This window comes from Arachis duranensis, chromosome 8 (genome assembly GCF_000817695.3).
Source record: "Arachis duranensis cultivar V14167 chromosome 8, aradu.V14167.gnm2.J7QH, whole genome shotgun sequence".
NCBI classification, from domain to species: Eukaryota; Viridiplantae; Streptophyta; class Magnoliopsida; order Fabales; family Fabaceae; genus Arachis; species Arachis duranensis.
The window spans coordinates 37,999,201-38,017,165 of record NC_029779.3 but is presented as its reverse complement, the minus strand read 5'-3'; the positions used below and the strand labels follow the sequence as shown (position 1 = coordinate 38,017,165).

The window sequence follows — 17,965 nt, the reverse complement described above, 5'->3', positions numbered from 1 at the left end:
GGCCACATTTGTCGCCTTACCCTTGTTTGCAGCCGGTTTATTGGTCGTATTCCTGTTCAAATTGAAGAAGGGTCGAGCTTCAGCTTCTATATACGCCGGAGGGTACTACAACCGAGAACCTTCCTCTTGGGAAAACTTCAAGTCTTATGGTGGTTTAGTAATGGATGGTTTTCTCTTGCCACAGATAATTTTGAACATTTTCTCAAACATAAAGAGGGCACAAATTCTTTCATGCTCATTTTACATTGGAACTACATTTGTGAGAGTGTTGCCACATGCCTATGATCTCTACAGGGCTCACAATTATGCTGAAGTAGATAATTTTGCATACCTGTATGCAGATCCTGATACAGATTTTTACTCAACTGCTTGGGATATTGTGATCCCTTTGGGGGGTATCTTGTTTACTATCATTGTATACTTGCAGCAACGTTTTGATGCTCTTTGTGTAATGCCTCAGAGATTCAAAGGGTCATTTGCATATGATAAGGTGCCTGCAGAAACTGAATTGGAAGGAGAAGTACAAACAACAAACATGTAATGTGCACTTTTCTGAAACCAATGTGAATTATAGTTTTTTTTTTTCTTAGTAATGTATTACTATTTAGGGGAACACAAGCAGAGTTCTCTACAAATCTATTGTGGTTATGAAATTGAAATTTGTTGTGAGTTTACTGTTAGTCTTTTTAAAATAAATTTGGTATTGTAAAAAGACTGTTCATGTGGCTGATGAGTTTGGCTAGCCTTGTATACTATGAAATTTTGAAGGTGTATAAGATCCAGTTTAAATAAACAGTTTAATTAAATTTAAAAAAAAATAGTTTAAATAATAAATATTTATATTAAAAATAATTTATAAATAAATTTTTTTGTATTTAGTTTTTAAATTTTAAAAGTGTTTATTTTTAAAAAAATGTGATAAAAAAATTTTTAGTATGAGAGAAGTTATTTTTATTTAATTTTTTCATAAGCAGTTAAGCACTTAAATAATTTTTTAGAAATCTACAATTTAGTTTTAAAAATTATACCAAATATTAATATTACTATTTTTTATAAGTTAAAAACTCAAAAAAATAATTTATAAAACTTACCAAACAGGTCTTACAAGTAGCGTTTATTTGTTAGTTTTAAGAAAGTGTTTTTACAACTAGGCTTTTGTATAGTTGAAAAAAGTTTGAAATTTATTGTAATAAAATCTATTTTATATTTATTTAAAAGAAAAGGCAATTAACTAATACAAATTAGTTATCTATTTTTTTCACTAAAAGTATTGACCTTTATCATTCTTCCAAAACTAACTTAAAGCCAAAAAAATAAAAATAAAAAAGAATACTAAGTATTTAGAAATCTTTCTTGGATTATTGTTCCTTCCAATCTATGGTTGTTGACTTGTTGCCGTTGAACCCAAGTTTATGATTTTTTTTCTAAACAAAAGAATCCTTCAGAAATTTTTACTTTACTAGTTTTATAAGAAACATCACATCAATTTATCTATTATTTATCACTGAATAAAACAAAAAATTGTATGAAATTCTAATATAAAATAATAGATAACAGAAAAAAATCAGTATTTTATATAAAATTAAAAAATACTATGCATATACTATATAAAATTTATGATTTAAAAATATTATACATATATTATAAGAAAAATTTTAAATATATGAAGTATACTAATATTCTAATAATTTTAATTGTTGATTTCAATTATAAAAAAATATGTAATATATTAATTAAAATTTACTATTAAAATTATTAAAATACTGATATTTTAAATACATTTAAAAACTCTTCTATGCTATATAAAATAGATATATCTATGGTTCAATATAAATTAATATGCACTTATTGTTTTTCAAATGTTATTTCATACATTAAGAGGAGTTTAAATTTTCCTGTTGTATTTCTTTTTTTTTTTTGGATTGAACAGCCTTTAATCCTAGATATTATATTCATGCACTATATACTCATACACACTACATAAATACACACTATTAGTATGGTTTTATATTTTTTAAAAAAATTTAAATTCAGTATAACTCTATATGAGACAAATAAAATTGCCATCTGACTCCGACGTCGACTGCATATTTTGCATATCTAAATAACCTAAAAACAAACAAAGAAATGCAGGAACAAAGAATAGTAAAACTTAATAAAAGGATACAGTCTGAAATTTCGGAGTGATTATCCAAGATCATAAAGAAAATGGGCCGGAGGAATCCAATAAAAAGTATGATCCAATTGGTAAGAGTGAGAAAACTACATGTGTGGATGAAATACTATAAAGTATAGGAAAATTATCACCCATGCCATAGTTCGTTTTGGGAACTTCAATATTTGTTGTACGATTAGGGCTGCACATGGATCGGATCGGATCGGATATGGCTTAAAATTCTATCCGATCCGTACTGCATTCATCGGATCGGATCGGATACAATATCCGCAATTTTTTTGGCCGGATCGGATCGGATATCGGATATATCCGCATAATTAAAAAAATTTATTTTAAGATTTTGTTTGGCCTTTTTACAAAAAAATATCTAGAAAATTTATTTTTTATCTGTTTAAGCCTATTTACTCCTAGAATATTATCAATAATAGTTCTTTTGAATAACAAAAACAAAATAATAACACAAGATTTAAGTTTAATTATTCTAAGTTGAAGTACAACATAAAAAATTAAAAACAAAATATCATAAAATTCATAAAATAACATACTAAAATTCATATCACATTAGGGTTTACTGTCTTAAACTATGCTATTTATATGTGATGTGCGGATATGCGGATTTGCGGATCGGATCCGCGGATATCACTGCCGAATCCGCAATCCGATCCGGCCATAGTGCGGATCGGATCCAATCCGATCCGATGACTTTGCAGATCGGATAATATCCGCAAAATTCAGATCGGATGCGGATAATTACCGTGGATATGCGGATATTATCCGATCCATGTGCAGCCCTACGTACGATCAAGTTGAAGGTAAATTTATTTGTTTTGTAGTTTTTTATTAAATGACAAATATAGCTCTCTAATAAAAAAAAAGAGACAAAAAGATAAAGACTCTACAAAAAATTAAGTGTTGAAATGAAGCGGTACAATAAATTTGAGGGACTATTTGATATGTAGTTTTTATTTTTAAGGTTGTTGAAAAAAAATTATTGTATAAAAAAATTTAAAAGTTAATATTTTTTTAATTTTGTCTTGTTTTTAAATTAATATTATCTAATATATTTTTCTTTTATGAGGTATTAATGGGTCAAAAAATTTTTAGTGGATGGACTAGGTGTAAAACATTTTTTTATTATATATCATTTTGTTTGATAAATTTATAAAAAAACAAAATTCTTATTCGTTGGAATATTTTTATTTTTCGTCTCCTATTTTTTTATGTATTTTTTTTAATGTACAGAATATATTTATTAATTTAAAATTATTAATGTTACTAATATTTAGTATAGATGCAGATACATTAATATATATTACAATGCGTATATTAATATTATAATTTTTATTGTATATTTTATATTTTAATATATATTTTATATAAATATTGATTTAGTAAATAATTTTTAATATACATATGGTATAAGTATGCATTTTATTCTTGATTATTATTAATATAGTTTTGATACATTACCTAAAAATAATAATTCATAAGGAGGTATATATTGTTGCTGTATGATGAAAATGTTTATTTGCATATAATAATTCATAAAATGATACATAAATATTATCCAAATGTTATTATTTTAAAATTTTAAAATTGTAATAGGACAACATTTACTAAAATTATATATTATATTCTTATGTGAATTATGTTAAATTTTATCAATAAGAGTCTAATCAAAACACACAAAAAATACACTCTAGTAATTAATTTTTAATACAACCTACTTAAGAAGAATTTAAATAAGGTATTTTTATCATTTTATATATTTTTATAATTTTAATTTATAAAAGTAGTTTTACCTACAACTCAAAAGATTTATATACGGTGATGATCATGTTTTAGTTACTATATTGTAATCTTTTATTTTTGTGCAAATAGTACTTGAATAAATGAAAAGTTAATTTTGATAATTTTAAATTGATAATATCGCCCCTTCAAAAAAAAATGATAATATCTCTTTCAAACTCATATATATTAGTATATTATTTTTAATGTAAAATACATTGTTACTGAATTTTCATCAAATTGGACTACTAACATTATTATTTAAAAGGTAATTTTTAAACCTTTCTTATTAAGTAAGGAGTGTTATAATTTTTGTCAATTAAACAAATTTTAGTTTTTTATTATTATATTTTATATTAGCACTTCAAATTTAATTTAGAGTTTAGAATTTACTAAGATTTAGGATTTAAAATTTATGATTCAGAGTTTAAAATTTAAGATTTAAAAATTAAGATTTATGATTTAGAATTTAAAGAGTGATGCATTTTTTACTTTTTAGAGAATACGATAACATTTTTTTAGAATGCACTAAATATTTTTTCTTAAAAAAGTAACCTAATAGATATACATCACAAACTAAATTTAAATACGTGTGAATTATTCAATTATTTCTATCTCATTTTTATTCATACATATTTGTGTCATTTATAATATTTATACAATATTAATTTTCTATTTAAATTTTTTAATGATAATATAATTTTAATCTTGTTAACATATATCTTAAGGAAACATACATTTTAACAGTATCACGAAAAAATATTTTATTAAAAAATTATGAAAAATATATTTTTATATTTTTTATGTATTTAATATATTAAAAAATTAAAATTTTTAATTATTATACTATTAAATGTATTTTTAAAATAAAAGAGAGTTAAATTATTTATATAAAATATATGTTAAAATATAGAATATAAATTAAAGGGTAAAACACTATAATAAGTCAAGGAGAATGAAATTTTACACAAATAAGCCAAATGAAAAATTGGTTCATGAATCCACCAACGCACGTTACTATATAGTTCGAATCAGGTTCATTCGAACTCTATTCACACATAATTCGAATCATGTTGATTCGAATTATGCACAAACGTGCACACACACTAATTCAAATCATCTTGATTCGAATTACATTCACACACGCTGCACATAGTAATTCGAATTGAACAGATTCGAATTACTCATGATTTAATTATGTCTATTTTTTTATTAAAAATGTAATAATTGATTAAAAAAATTAATAATTTAAAAATTAAAAAATATATATTTTATTTCATGCATTAAAAAAAAAGCTAACAAAATATTTTATTACGAGAATTTTTTAAAATATTAGTGAACTATCAATTCGAATTTCATACAATACTCTTTTGTTTATTTTTAATAGCTCATGAATATTTTTTTATAAATTTTTTAAATAAATTTATTTAAATTATACCACAAAAAAATATTTTATTCTATACAAAATAATTTTAAAAATGACTTAAAAGATGTTAGGAGTACTATAAAAATTTGTAATGTCCTAATGACTTAGGACATTAAAGAAATACTCTACATAGTCAATAATAATTTAGAAATTAAAAAAAATATAGTTATAACCAGTATTTACCTAAATTAGTAGAATATTACAAACTTTCATAGTACTCCTAATATTTTTTAAGCAATTTTTTTAAAATTATTTTGCATAGAAAATGACTTAAAAATACCCTTTATTCTAGGCAAAACAATTTAAAAAAATAGCTTAAAAAAATGTTAGGAGTACTATAAAAATTTGTAATGTCCTAGTAATTTAGGTAAATATTGGTTGTAACTATATTTTTTTTAATTTCTAAATTAGTATTGACTATGTAGAGTATTTTTTTTAATGTCCTAAGTTATTAGGACATTAAAATTTTTTATAGTACTCCTAACATTTTTTTAAGTCATTTTTTAAATTATTTTGCCTAGAATAAAGTGTATTTTAAGCCATTTTAAGCCATTTTCTATACAAAATGATTTATACATCCACGTGATTCAGCTAGTAATTCAAAATAAGCTATTTTGATTTATTCAGCAACGAGCTAAAGAACATACCACTAGGACATTACAAATTTTTATGGTACTCTTAACATCTTTTAAGTCATTTTTTTAAAATTATTTTGTATAGAATAAAATATTTTTTTGTGGTATAATTTAAATAAATTTATTTAAAAAATTTATAAAAAAAATATTCATGAGCTATTAAAAATGCGCAAAAGAGTATTGTATGAAATTCGAATTGATAGCTCACTAATATTTTAAAGAAGTCTCGTAATAAAATATTTTGTTAGCTTTTTTTAATTTTTAAATTATTAATTTTTTTAATCAATTATTAAATTTTTAATAGAAAAATAGACATAATTAAATCATGAGTAATTCGAATCTGTTCAATTCGAATTACTATGTGCAGTGTGAGTGTAATTCTAATCAACATGATTCGAATTAGTGTGTGCACGTTTGTGCATAATTCGAATCAAGATGATTCGAATTATGTGTGAATAGAGTTCGAATGAACCTGATTCGAACTATATAGTAATGTGCTTTGGTGATTCATGAACTAATTTTTCATTTGGCTTATTTGTGTAAAATTTCATTCTCCTTGACTTATTATAGTGTTTTACCCTAAATTAAAAATATATAAAATAATATTATATATTTATATACAAATATATAATAGGTAATTTTTTAGTATATATATAATATTTTTAAAATAAATTGAATTAAATAATCCCCCCCCTCCTGCAAACATAAAAGTGTTAAATCTTTTAATAATATTAAAATTTTGTAAAGTTTCTTTTGCAACTAACACAAAAAAATTCTATCACAAAAATATGATTTCCTTGTACATGTATATAAAGAGTGATATGAAGATTACTTTTACGAAAACATTTTATTATAATTTATTATTTTTTTCAAACACAACAAAAACATATATTTTTATGGTTGCATCTAAAACGTTTTGGTAAAAAATAAAATTTGAATATTGGTCTTTCGGTGAATATTATTCATTGAGATTATTAGATGATGATAAATATAAAAATTTATATTAAAATGATTGTTATAAAATAAATTTATAAAGAGAATATTTTAAAATATAAAAATATAACAAATGCCTAAATTACATATTTATCTACTGTGAAAAAATTGTATATATATTAAGAAGCATTTTTTTATACAAGTCTTTACAAGTTATTATATTAACGCGCTTGAACGTTACTGCACGTTCTTCTTCCTCTTCCTCTTCTTCTTCTTTTCTTTCGTTTCTTACTTTCTCTTTCTCCTTCTTCAACCGTTACTGCACAATTTCACTGCACCGTCTTCTTCTTCTTGCTGCACATTCTTCTTCCTCTTCCTCCTCCTCTTCTTCTTTTTTTCTTTCGTTTTTTGCCTTCTCTTTCTCCTTCTTCATTTACGTGCTTTTCTCTTTGTTTTCTTTTTTCGTTATTCTTGATTTTCATTATTTTTTGATATCAAGCTCTGAAATCATTTTTGAAGAAGAAGAAGCAGCAGAATATGAGGAGGAGAAAGAGAAAGAGTTCTGAATTATGCATAAGGTGTCCTTTGGGTGTATTTTTGTAATCGTTTGGGTGTATTTCTGTAATCGTTTGGGTGTATTTCTGAAGTTTCATTATTTTCAAAACGATTTCAAAACTTGATTTCAGAAACCATGAAAATAAAAAAAAAGAAGCAAGAATACCAGTAATAAACGAGTAAAATAACTAATGAAAAGGTAAAGAGAATAACGAAGAAATATCGTTTGGGTGTATTTCTGTAATCATTTGGATGTATTTCTATAATTGTTTGGGTGTATTTCTGAAGTTCTATTATTTTCAAAACGATTTCAAAGTTTGATTTCAGAAACCATGAAAATAAAAAAAAAAGAAGCAAGAATACCAGTAATAAATGCAAGTAAAACAACTAATGAAAAGGCAAAGAGAATAACGAAGAAATATCGTTTGGGTGTATTTCTATAATCGTTTGGGTGTATTTCTGTAATCGTTTGGGTGTATTTCTGAAATTCCATTATCTTCAAAACGATTTCAAAGCTTGATTTCAGAAACCATGAAAATTGAAAAAAACGAAGCAAGAATACCAGTAATAAACGTAAGTAAAACAACTAATGAAAAGGCAAAGAGAATAACGAAGAAATACATGGAAGAAGAGGAAGAGGAAGAGGAAGAGGAAGAGGAGTTGTTCATAATCCACGGTAAAGAGGAAGAGGAAGAGGAAGAGGAAGAGGAAGAGGAAGAGGAGTCGTTCATAATTCACGGTGAATGTAGCGCTTTGGAAACTGAATAACGCATTAAAAGACCCTAATGTGTAGTAACTTGTAAAACTTGTAAGTCAAAAAGACTTGTATGTGTAGCAAGCCTCCAATATTTAACATTTGAAAAAATAAAGTGTAATTTCTCACATTTAATTCTATAAGTATGGCTAAAAATAAATAAAAGAGAGAGAATAATAAAAAGTGAAATCAAACACCGGACACCGTTCAATTTCTTTCCACTAGAAAATATCCACTCCCTTGAAAAAGCTAAAAGACCCACTCATCATGTTAGTCCATCACAAGTTCACAACCTTCACCCCCCTTTCCAACACAAATTGGTTAAAGTATATTAAAGGACAAGACTCTAATTTTATCTCTCATTATGTGGGTGAAAGAAAGGACAAGTTGCTTTTTTACTATACTCTTTAAACAAACAATTCCACTTACAAAATTCTCGCTTTCATCTCATCCTTCATTATATTTTATTACAAATCTTATTGGTTGAAATGATGGGAACAACAATATTCTATTAAAGTACAGTGGTATATGTGAACCGTTTCCGTAAATATAACTGTTATGCCTCGCAGGTGATAATTAGCTAGTGCTGAGGTCATAGTTGATTACAATGGCTTGGGAAAGTGGGTTGTTAAAAGAAAATTGCTAGTGTATGGAAGGTAGCTATTGATAATGATTATGAATTGTTAGTGCAGGGATACCTGCTGTTCAGGGGGTGTTTTTTTCTATTTCATTGCTTCCTATTCTAATTCATACATTCTTTCTCTTACTATTTTTATGATAGTTGTTGTTGTGTAATTGCTTATTAATTTGGTGCTTTCGTTGAGAGTAAATTGAAATCATGGCAGATGGGACCTGTTTGAATCGACTGGAAGAACTCACCCTGTCCAACAAGCAAGAGATCACCACACTCAGTCATGGTCTTGTAGAGGCAAATGAGCGGATTGCAACACGCAAAGCTGGCTCACAAGCATGGATTCATCTTTACATTCTATTGACAAGATGTTGCATGAGAATCAGAAGTTCAAACAGAAAAACACTGATTACGTCCTCACCGGGGACGATGTCGCGAATGGTGGTGCTAGTCCTGGTTCGGTCAGCCTGGGAGTTGAGCAATCGTGGCCTCGAATGAGGGAGAAAGTTGTTGATCTTCTTATGTTTGATGGTGATGGGGTTGAAGATTGGGTGTTTTGCGCTCGCCAATACTTGAAAACATTCAAAATACCAATGTAGTAGAGGAACTAGGTATTATCGTTCCACCTTGTAGGTGCGCCTTATGCATGGTATTGGTGGGAAATCAACAATAATATCACCTACAACTGGGACAGATTTTTGAACGCAATGGAGGTCAGGTTCGGGAAGAATCTCTTCTACGATCCTCGCACTTCCCTCAAGGAACTGAAGCAGAATGGTTCAGTGGAGGAGTACCAGAACCAATTCGAAGAATTGACTAATAGAGACAATGGGTTGAGTGAAGAGTGGATTATTTTCCTCTTTGTAGCTGGGATTTCTCTTAGCCTAACCCACTTCTTATATCCAAGCAGTCTCCATTGCCAAGCTGCATGAGCAGAAGAATGCTTCTACCTTGGGCCTGATCCGCATTGGAATGACTAAGCCCAACGCCCCCACAACCCGACCCGGTTCTCACCTAATTAAAGGCACCCCTCACCAGTCACCACCACAAGTTCAGCAGCTTCCAATACCCTCAACGCCAACGACACCACCACCATCGTTCAAGAAATTAACAACTGCGGACATTCGAGCTCGAAAAGAAAAGGGCTTGTGCTATTACTGTGATGAACGTTATACACAAGGACACTGCTGTAAGGCTTCCTACCAACTTCTTGTGGGAGAGGAGGAGCTTCAGGAATTGTTGAATGCACAGATAGCCTCCGGTGCTAAAAGAGGAATCCGAGTCAGATTCAGAGGATGAAGATACTACGGGGAAATGCAGGTACCTCGCATCAGTCTAAATGCTCTAAAAGGAGAATTTCATCCAGAAACTTTAAGGTTTAAAGGGATGCACGGAAACTGGCCGCTACTAATCTTGATCGATGGCAGCAGCACCCACAATTTTATTAAAGAGTCAGTAGCTAAGAATTGAAATTAAACCTCACCCCATCCCAAACACTTCAGGTAATGGTAGGTAATAGGGATTCTATTAATTGCACTGTGAAATGTCATGATTTTTCTGTTCTAGTGCAAGGATATAGTTTTAGAGTAGATACTTATGTGTTGGATTTAAAAAGTGCTGATGTTGCGTTGGATGTATATTGGATGATGCGGTTGGGCACTATCTGAATTAACTACTTAGAACTATTTATGAAGTTCAAGGTTTTGGCAAAATGGATCACATTCAAAGGAGAGAGGCTATTAAGGGACACTGAATTGAATTTCAGAAAGGTGAAGAATCTTAATGGCAGTGGCAACATTGCCTCTCTGTTCTAACTAGAGACGGTCAATTCAGTAGCATTCCGGGCTCTGGAAGTAATTGATGGGGCTGTTCAAGAAATGCTTGAGGTTTTTTTAGATGTTTTTGTAGAACTCACCCAATTACCACTGCATCGCGCTGTTGATCATCCAATTCACCTAGCGCCGGGTGCTGCACCAGTTAGCATCAGTCCATACAAGTGCCTTCACTTCCAAAAAGGAAGAGATGGAGTGTTTAGTGGCTGAAATGTTGCAAACGGGAGTAATCAGGGATAGCCAAAGTGCATTTTCTAGTCTAGTATTACTTGTGAAGAAGAAAGATGGAGGTTGGAGATTTTGTGTTGACTACTATCGTGCCTTGAATTCAATTACTGTGAAAGATAAGTTTCAAATTCCAACCATTGATGAAATTTTAGATACAGGAGTGGTTACAAATTCGAATGAGGAAGGAAGATATTGATAAGACAACCTTTCAAACTCATCTGGGGCATTATGAGTTTGTTGTGATGCCATTTGGGTTCATAAATGTGCCATCTACTTTTCAAGCTACTATGAATCGGGTTTTCCAGTCTTTCTTACGACGATTTATTGCTGTCTTCTTCGATGATATTCTAGTTTATAGCCGCACTAAAGAGGAATATCTGCATCACTTGGCTCAAACATGACAAGTTCTTAGAGAGCATCAGTTATTTCCCAAACAATCTAAATGCACTTTCTTCTAGAGGTAGATTGAATATTTGGGTCATGTGATTTTTGGGAAAGGGGTGAGGGTGTATCCTTCAAAAAATTAAAGCAATTGTCGCCTAGCCAACTCTAACTACTGTGAAGCAACTACGTGGGTTTCTTGGACTCACAAGATACTACAAGAAGTTTGTTGCCAACTATGCTCAGTTAGTGTTTCTTCGTACTGAATTACTAAAGAAAAATGCGTTCCATTGGACAATGAATGCTAATCACGCCTTTAATCATTTGAAACAATTAATGGTTCACACTCCAGTATTATTCATTCCCAATTTTCCCAACCTTTCATCATCGAAACTGACGCGTCCAACATCGGGGATTGGTGCAGTTTTATCCCAAGTGGGTTACCCGATTGGTATTGATAAATTCATGTTTTATGATAATTTTTGAGTTGAAAAGAGTGAAATTTATCAACTTTTCTTGCACGTATTTTTTGAAATTGCATGCTTTTGTGAATTTTCTCCTAATTGTACTTACTAGATTAAGCATACTTTTTATGCTATAAAAATGTCAAATTAATTCTATTTTTATTCCATTTGATGCCGTGATGAATTTCTTTAAGCGTTTCAAGATTGAAATACATCAATGCCTTCAAAGGATTGAAAAGAATGGAGCGAAGAAAGAAATTCTGGAAGTGATTCAGAGTGGAGATTGCTGGATGCTTGCGTGAGCGAATTTCTTGCGTAGGCTAGCAATTCTCGCTTAGGTGAGTTTTCCGCGTGAGCTACCATTTCCCGCGTGCGCGCAACATTCCTCTGTGTGTGCGAAAAATCCCCACATGTATGGTTTACTGAAACATGCATGCATCATCGTTTTTGGGTTTTTCAAAGGCTCCAATAGCCATTTCTGATGGTACAATGAAGCCAAGATGAATGAGAATTAATCAAGTAGTGATAGTTTAGGTTTTCGTGCCGATTCTATTAGCATCTCATTTTCAAGAACTGTTGTCTTTTAGTTTGTTTTTCTTTGGGCTGTACGTCCCGTTGTTAATAAAAAAAACAATGGCATAACAATTTTTTACAGTATCTTGAAAAACTAACAATAAAAATAAAATTATAGATTAATTAAAATAAATAAATAAATCACATTTTGAACATAAAGTATTTATTAAATAATAATACATGATCAATATAAAAATATATAACAAATTAAACATATTGTAAGCAAAATTTTAAATATAATAATAAAATAATAATATTATAGTATATTGTGCGATTTGCATTAGATCGATTTTGAGAAATAAATTCGAAATTCGACTTGATTCATGCGGTTTACAAAAAATAGAATTCAATGAAATTTAAATTAGTGTGATTTTAATTGATTTTTAGTTTAAATTGAATTGGATGAACAATTTAATTTGGATCGATTTAATTTGGTTTTGAACGCCCCCTACTAAATTTTCTTTAAATTTGTTGAAGATAAAAAAGACTTTTTAATTGTATTTGAAATAATTTTAAATTATTTTTTCCTCAATAAATCGATATATATTTTTCTTCAATAATTTAATAATTCAACAAAAATTTAGGCGATTTAATTCCTCTATCACTTTTCTTGGATTAGAGTCGTTACTTTTTGTTAGATACAACATAGTTATTATAAACTCTTAACTATTATGCAGTAATTTAAAGAAAAAAGACTTCGATGATCAAATATTTGAGTATTTGACTCTTTGTTTTTAATTAATAAAATATATTAATAAAAATTGGGAGAAGTTACAAAATTCCTAAATTGAAGTTATAGTGAAGTTATGAGAAGGAACAATTAATTCTATTATTACCAAGGTTCTGAAAACCGAACCGGTTATTGAACTACTCTAGCTATTGGTTCATTGGTTTATAAGTTCAACCGTGGTTGAACCGAAAAAACCGTTTTATAAAAAAATAATAATTAAAATATAAATAAACACACAAAAATATAATTATAAACTAATAATCTTTAAAATATTATCCAAATTAAAAATATTACAATCAACCACAATATTATAATCTCATCCAAATACAAACACAAAAGTCAAATAACAAAAAAAATAATAATCGATCACAAACCATTCAATTATTCACCATCTTCATATTACATGTCAATTTGCTGCATAGAAAATACTAACATTTTGAGTGTTGTTCATTCAGCAATAGAGAGTATGTAAAGGTAGGATTGGGTGAATTAGAGAGATGGTGTATTGAGGCCACCGATGAGGTGAGCACCAATCAACCATTTGAGATCATTCCTTCTATTCCATATTTATATCATAACATGAATCTATCATGCTCAGTATGTTGGCTCAGCCTAGGAGGAACTGAAACATATTGAGCAAGCTATAAGATTCCTAATAAAAGTCAGTTTTACAAAATCTTGAATTCATATTCAAACAATCAAACGAAAAGAAACTCAATATTGCTCATCTTCCATTCAATTCTTAATCTCAGGTATTACATCTGAAGTAACAAAGGAGCTCTGCCCAGTGAGTGTCCTCTACTCCTTTTTTCAATTTATAGCTATCTGTAAATTGATATACCTCAATTCCATTCTCTTTCTAATAACAAGAACAATTAATTAAGATCAACATCATGAACAATTTATATACTTAACAATTTATAAAATTAACAAATTATCAAAAGGTCAAGAACAACATAACAACTTAACAATCTAAAATTTAAAAGTTAAGAACAACACTAAAACATTAATTTATCAAATTAACAAGTTAATAAGATCAATTAGAATCGAAAATCAAAATAACAAGAACAACTAAAGCTTTAAAATACAGCAAACCAACAAGAAAACAAAAACTTGAACAACATACTAATCATTAAAAACAACAATTAAATAAAATAATAACTGAATAATTAATACAAGAAAGAACAAATAAAGGAAAATAAATTACCTTAGGCTGGAGCATGTTCTGAAATTCGAACAGAACAGGGAGAGGGAGAGAGAGAGGGAGATGGAGCTTTGAAATGCAATGGAGATGGTTGAATAGAAACAGAACGGTGGGACATGACAGCAACCAGCAACCAGCAACCAGCAATTACAAAACAGCAATTACACTAACATTGGTACATTATGAAACAGAGCCAGTAACCAGAGCAATTACAAAAAATCACAAAATATTAAAATGAAATTTTGAACAAAATTTTCAGAAATTAAAAAGAAGAAGAACCAAGTATTCAGAAATTAAACAGAACCAGTAACCAGAGCAAAATTAAAAAGAAGAGCCAGTAACCAGAGCCACTAACCTTCCAAGCAAACATGAGAAGAGGGAAATTCCAGGGAATAATCTGACCAGCAACACCGATCGGTTCATACAATGTTTGCACATGATATTGTCCATCAGCAATGTTTTCAATGTTTGCAATGTTTCCAATATCAATATTACAGGCTTACAGCAACCCATTAATCTCATAGATAATTAGCATAGTGATACACAATAAAAAAATTAATAGTAGCAAGGTTGAAATCAAGAATATCAGAAACAAATCACAGATTAACTGATTAACCAACAAACTAAAACCACAATTACAGTTACAAAAATAAAAAATACCTTCGAGGGAAGGGCCGCGCGATGGAACAGAGCAGACGCCGCTGAAGGGACAGGAGCGCAGTGGAACAGAGCTGGCGCGACAAGACAGTGGCTGCGCAATGGAGGCTTTGACGATCGAGCGGTGGCTTCGCGATGGAGGGAAGGAAGTTTGTGACGTTTGCTGCGCGAAGGAAGGGAAGTGAGGGAGCAGGCGGTGGCTGTTCAAAGTTGGAAGTTGCGACGGCAGCGGTGGTTGGACGGAAGTGGCGGTGGCTGGACGGAGAGTGAGAGTGGAGGCTGAAAACGTGAGAGGTGAGAGGTGAGAGGTGAGAGTGAGAGTGGAAGCTCGAGGGAGGATAGGGGTGAGGTCTGTGCCTCTGTGATTAGGGTTCCCTTTGGCCCTTCAACATGCAAAACGCGGCGTTTGGGGCAAATATAAAAAACCGGCCGGGTCACGGTTCGGTTCGACCGACCGGTTCCCAGCCGGTTTGACGGGCCAACATCGATTTTCAAATTCTGCGGTTTTGTGTTTTGTTCGAACCGTATTTGCTAACGATTCTCGGTTTGACCGATCCGACCGGCCGGTTCGAACCGGTTTTCAGAACATTGATTATTACTAACCATAATAAGTTGTCCCTTCGGTCAAATCTATATAGAAATCCATAAGAGTGTACGTGATTGGGGAATTATAAATAATTTATAGAAATTTTAAAATAAGAATATTATATTCTTATATTTAGTTCAAAGTTTAAAAAATTATTTTTAAATAAGTTTGATTTAAGGAAATTAAAATATCATTATTTTAATTTTTATCTTTTCATCTCTTGAGTATATTTAATTCCCATAGAAATAGAATTTAAGTAAAAAAGTAATACTTAAACTACACATATTCTAAATATTAATGCAAACTCCTCTCTCTCTTAGCAAATTAAATTGTATTAATTTGATTTACCTAAATATGAGCGAACGCTTACGTGTAAATCAAATTGAATTGATTCAATTTATGTATATATACATAAATTAAATTTGCCTGATTTATTTCACAAAATTTTTTTATGATAGACGTGTAACTAATTTCTATTCAAGATATCTACATAATAGTAGCCTCCAATTAATTTATTATAGTATAAATTACCCTATAATTATTTTAACTTTTAATCCTTGTTTTTTTTTCTCATATATATTGAACAATAAATAAATTACCATTCGATTAAGTTTATCACATATATAGGCCACAGCAAAGTTCGTTCATTATTAGGTCCTTCGTAATTGCTAGCACTTTCATTATTAACCAAATAAAAAAAAAGTTACATACATGAATAGAACACGAATTCGAAGTTATCATCATTCTGTACAAAGATATATATTTTTACATCGTAATTAATAATTTACTACCGAGAAAAAATATTTTTACATCGTAATTAATATGTACAATTCTTTACAATTATTATGCTAATAATAATCATCACCTGGACACAATGCAACTACGACAAACTGGGCATGTTAGCTTCTTCTTCAACCAACTATCTATACAATTTGAATGATACATGTGTTTGCACGATGGAAATATTTGGCAAAATTGTCCAGCATTAAAATCTTCCAAGCAAATGGGACAATCATTATTTTTTGTTGTACCATGCATTCCATATCTCACCAATGGGGGCAATTTCATCAAAGCTCTAAGCTTTGGTCCTCTCTCCTTGTCGAAATCACCTTCTTCTAAGATATCTGCCATATTCCAACTATTGGTATGGAGGAGAACTTGGAAGAGGGTAACATGGTTATTACTGGGTGCAGCTCCGGACGTTAGATAATTTGCTCCTTCGAGATCAAGCAACTCGTTATTCAACCGTAGTTCCAAGAACCAAAAGAACATGCCATGGAATATTTGGTAGAATATGAAGAAGAACAATGTGACTATGACACAAACAACCAATATACTTTGAAAATTAATTGTGAAGATGTATTGATACACATACTTCAATTCATCTAGTTGTTTTCCCATTGGGAATAGTTCTGTGAACTCAGCCATATTATTCTTTTTGGTGTTGAAGATCCTTATACAATGAAGAAACTTTGCTGAGTGTGATGATAGAAATTAAATGTCATGGATTTTATATAAATGCCTCTTAAATTAAACCGGTATGGTTAATGACTCTGACACAATAAACATTGATTCAGATATTGGTTGTTTATTCTAATTATAGATAAGTAGGTATTCTACTTTATCCTTGGAAGTTAGCAATGTGAGTATGTAACACATTATATTCACTATTATTATTAACCTGTATTTGGGTGGAATATTGTTGAATTAACATACACCTGTATTATATTGGAAATATTACATATGTTAACCGTAACCTAGGTTAGTTACCCTTTGTAAATCATCATGGTTCGTTAAACATAACATATGCAATAACAAATTAGTGTCTTATCCATGCAACTATTAATTTTTTTTTTTAACGATAGATAACTAAAACTAGATGAGACTTGCGTGTTATGCGGACTCAAATAAAGTATAAAAACGACAAATAATTATTATAAATAATTTTAAATATGTAATTATCAATATGAATAATTTATTTTTTTAAAATAATGAAAGTTTAATCACATAAAAATATACAATATATTTATAAAATTTTTAAAAATCGTAATTATTTAGATAATGTCCAAGACTACTTTTACTAAAAATGTTATTTATATAAAAAATCAACTATAATGTATTTGTGTATAAATACTTGTATTATATTGTTTCATTCTTAATGTGTATATTTTGTACTTTAATATGTATTTTATACGAGTGATTTTTTTATGTGTACATAACATTGTTATATCTTTAATTTATTAATTTCTATTTCCAAAATTAAAACTTCATATATTTATATTATCAACTGGTTTGAAAAGTACAAATAAATTATATTTTCATTGGATAGAATTAAAATGTAAATATTAAAATAACATTGAATGACTACTTGAATAAGTTCAAAAATTGTTTTTTTTAGCTAGATATTATTAT

At 29.3% G+C, this 17,965-nt stretch overlaps 2 protein-coding genes across 2 annotated transcripts in view; one reads left to right on the top strand and one right to left on the bottom strand.

The window, feature by feature from the left end:
• LOC107462573 (uncharacterized) overlaps window positions 1-541 on the top strand; it is a 2,825-nt gene extending 2,284 nt beyond the window's left edge. The window contains exon 2 of the mRNA XM_052253386.1: window positions 68-541. Within this exon, the coding sequence (XP_052109346.1) occupies window positions 68-541 (474 nt within the window). The remainder of the gene's footprint in view (window positions 1-67) is intronic.
• Window positions 542-13,477: 12,936 nt separating this feature from the next.
• On the bottom strand, window positions 13,478-16,981 carry LOC110274861 (uncharacterized). The gene is made up of 6 exons (XM_052253385.1): window positions 16,585-16,981; window positions 16,419-16,476; window positions 14,971-15,350; window positions 14,667-14,707; window positions 14,314-14,451; window positions 13,478-13,728 (listed from the first exon to the last, which is right to left on the bottom strand). Exons 1-6 carry the CDS (start codon window positions 16,979-16,981, stop codon window positions 13,714-13,716), a joined length of 1,029 nt encoding a protein of 342 aa, XP_052109345.1. The 3' UTR covers window positions 13,478-13,713.
• Between the last annotated feature and the right edge of the window lie 984 nt (window positions 16,982-17,965).

Coding starts and splice junctions, on each gene's coding strand:
- LOC110274861 (XM_052253385.1), bottom strand. CDS start 16,981: ATGGCTGAGTTCACAGAACTATTCCCAATGGGAAAACAACTAGATGAA. Junction 14,708..14,970: donor GCGCGGCCCTTCCCTCGAAG/GTATTTTTTATT, acceptor GTTGCTGGTCAG/ATTATTCCCTGGAATTTCCC. Junction 14,452..14,666: donor CTTCTCATGTTTGCTTGGAA/GGTTAGTGGCTC, acceptor TTGTAATTGCTG/GTTGCTGGTTGCTGGTTGCT.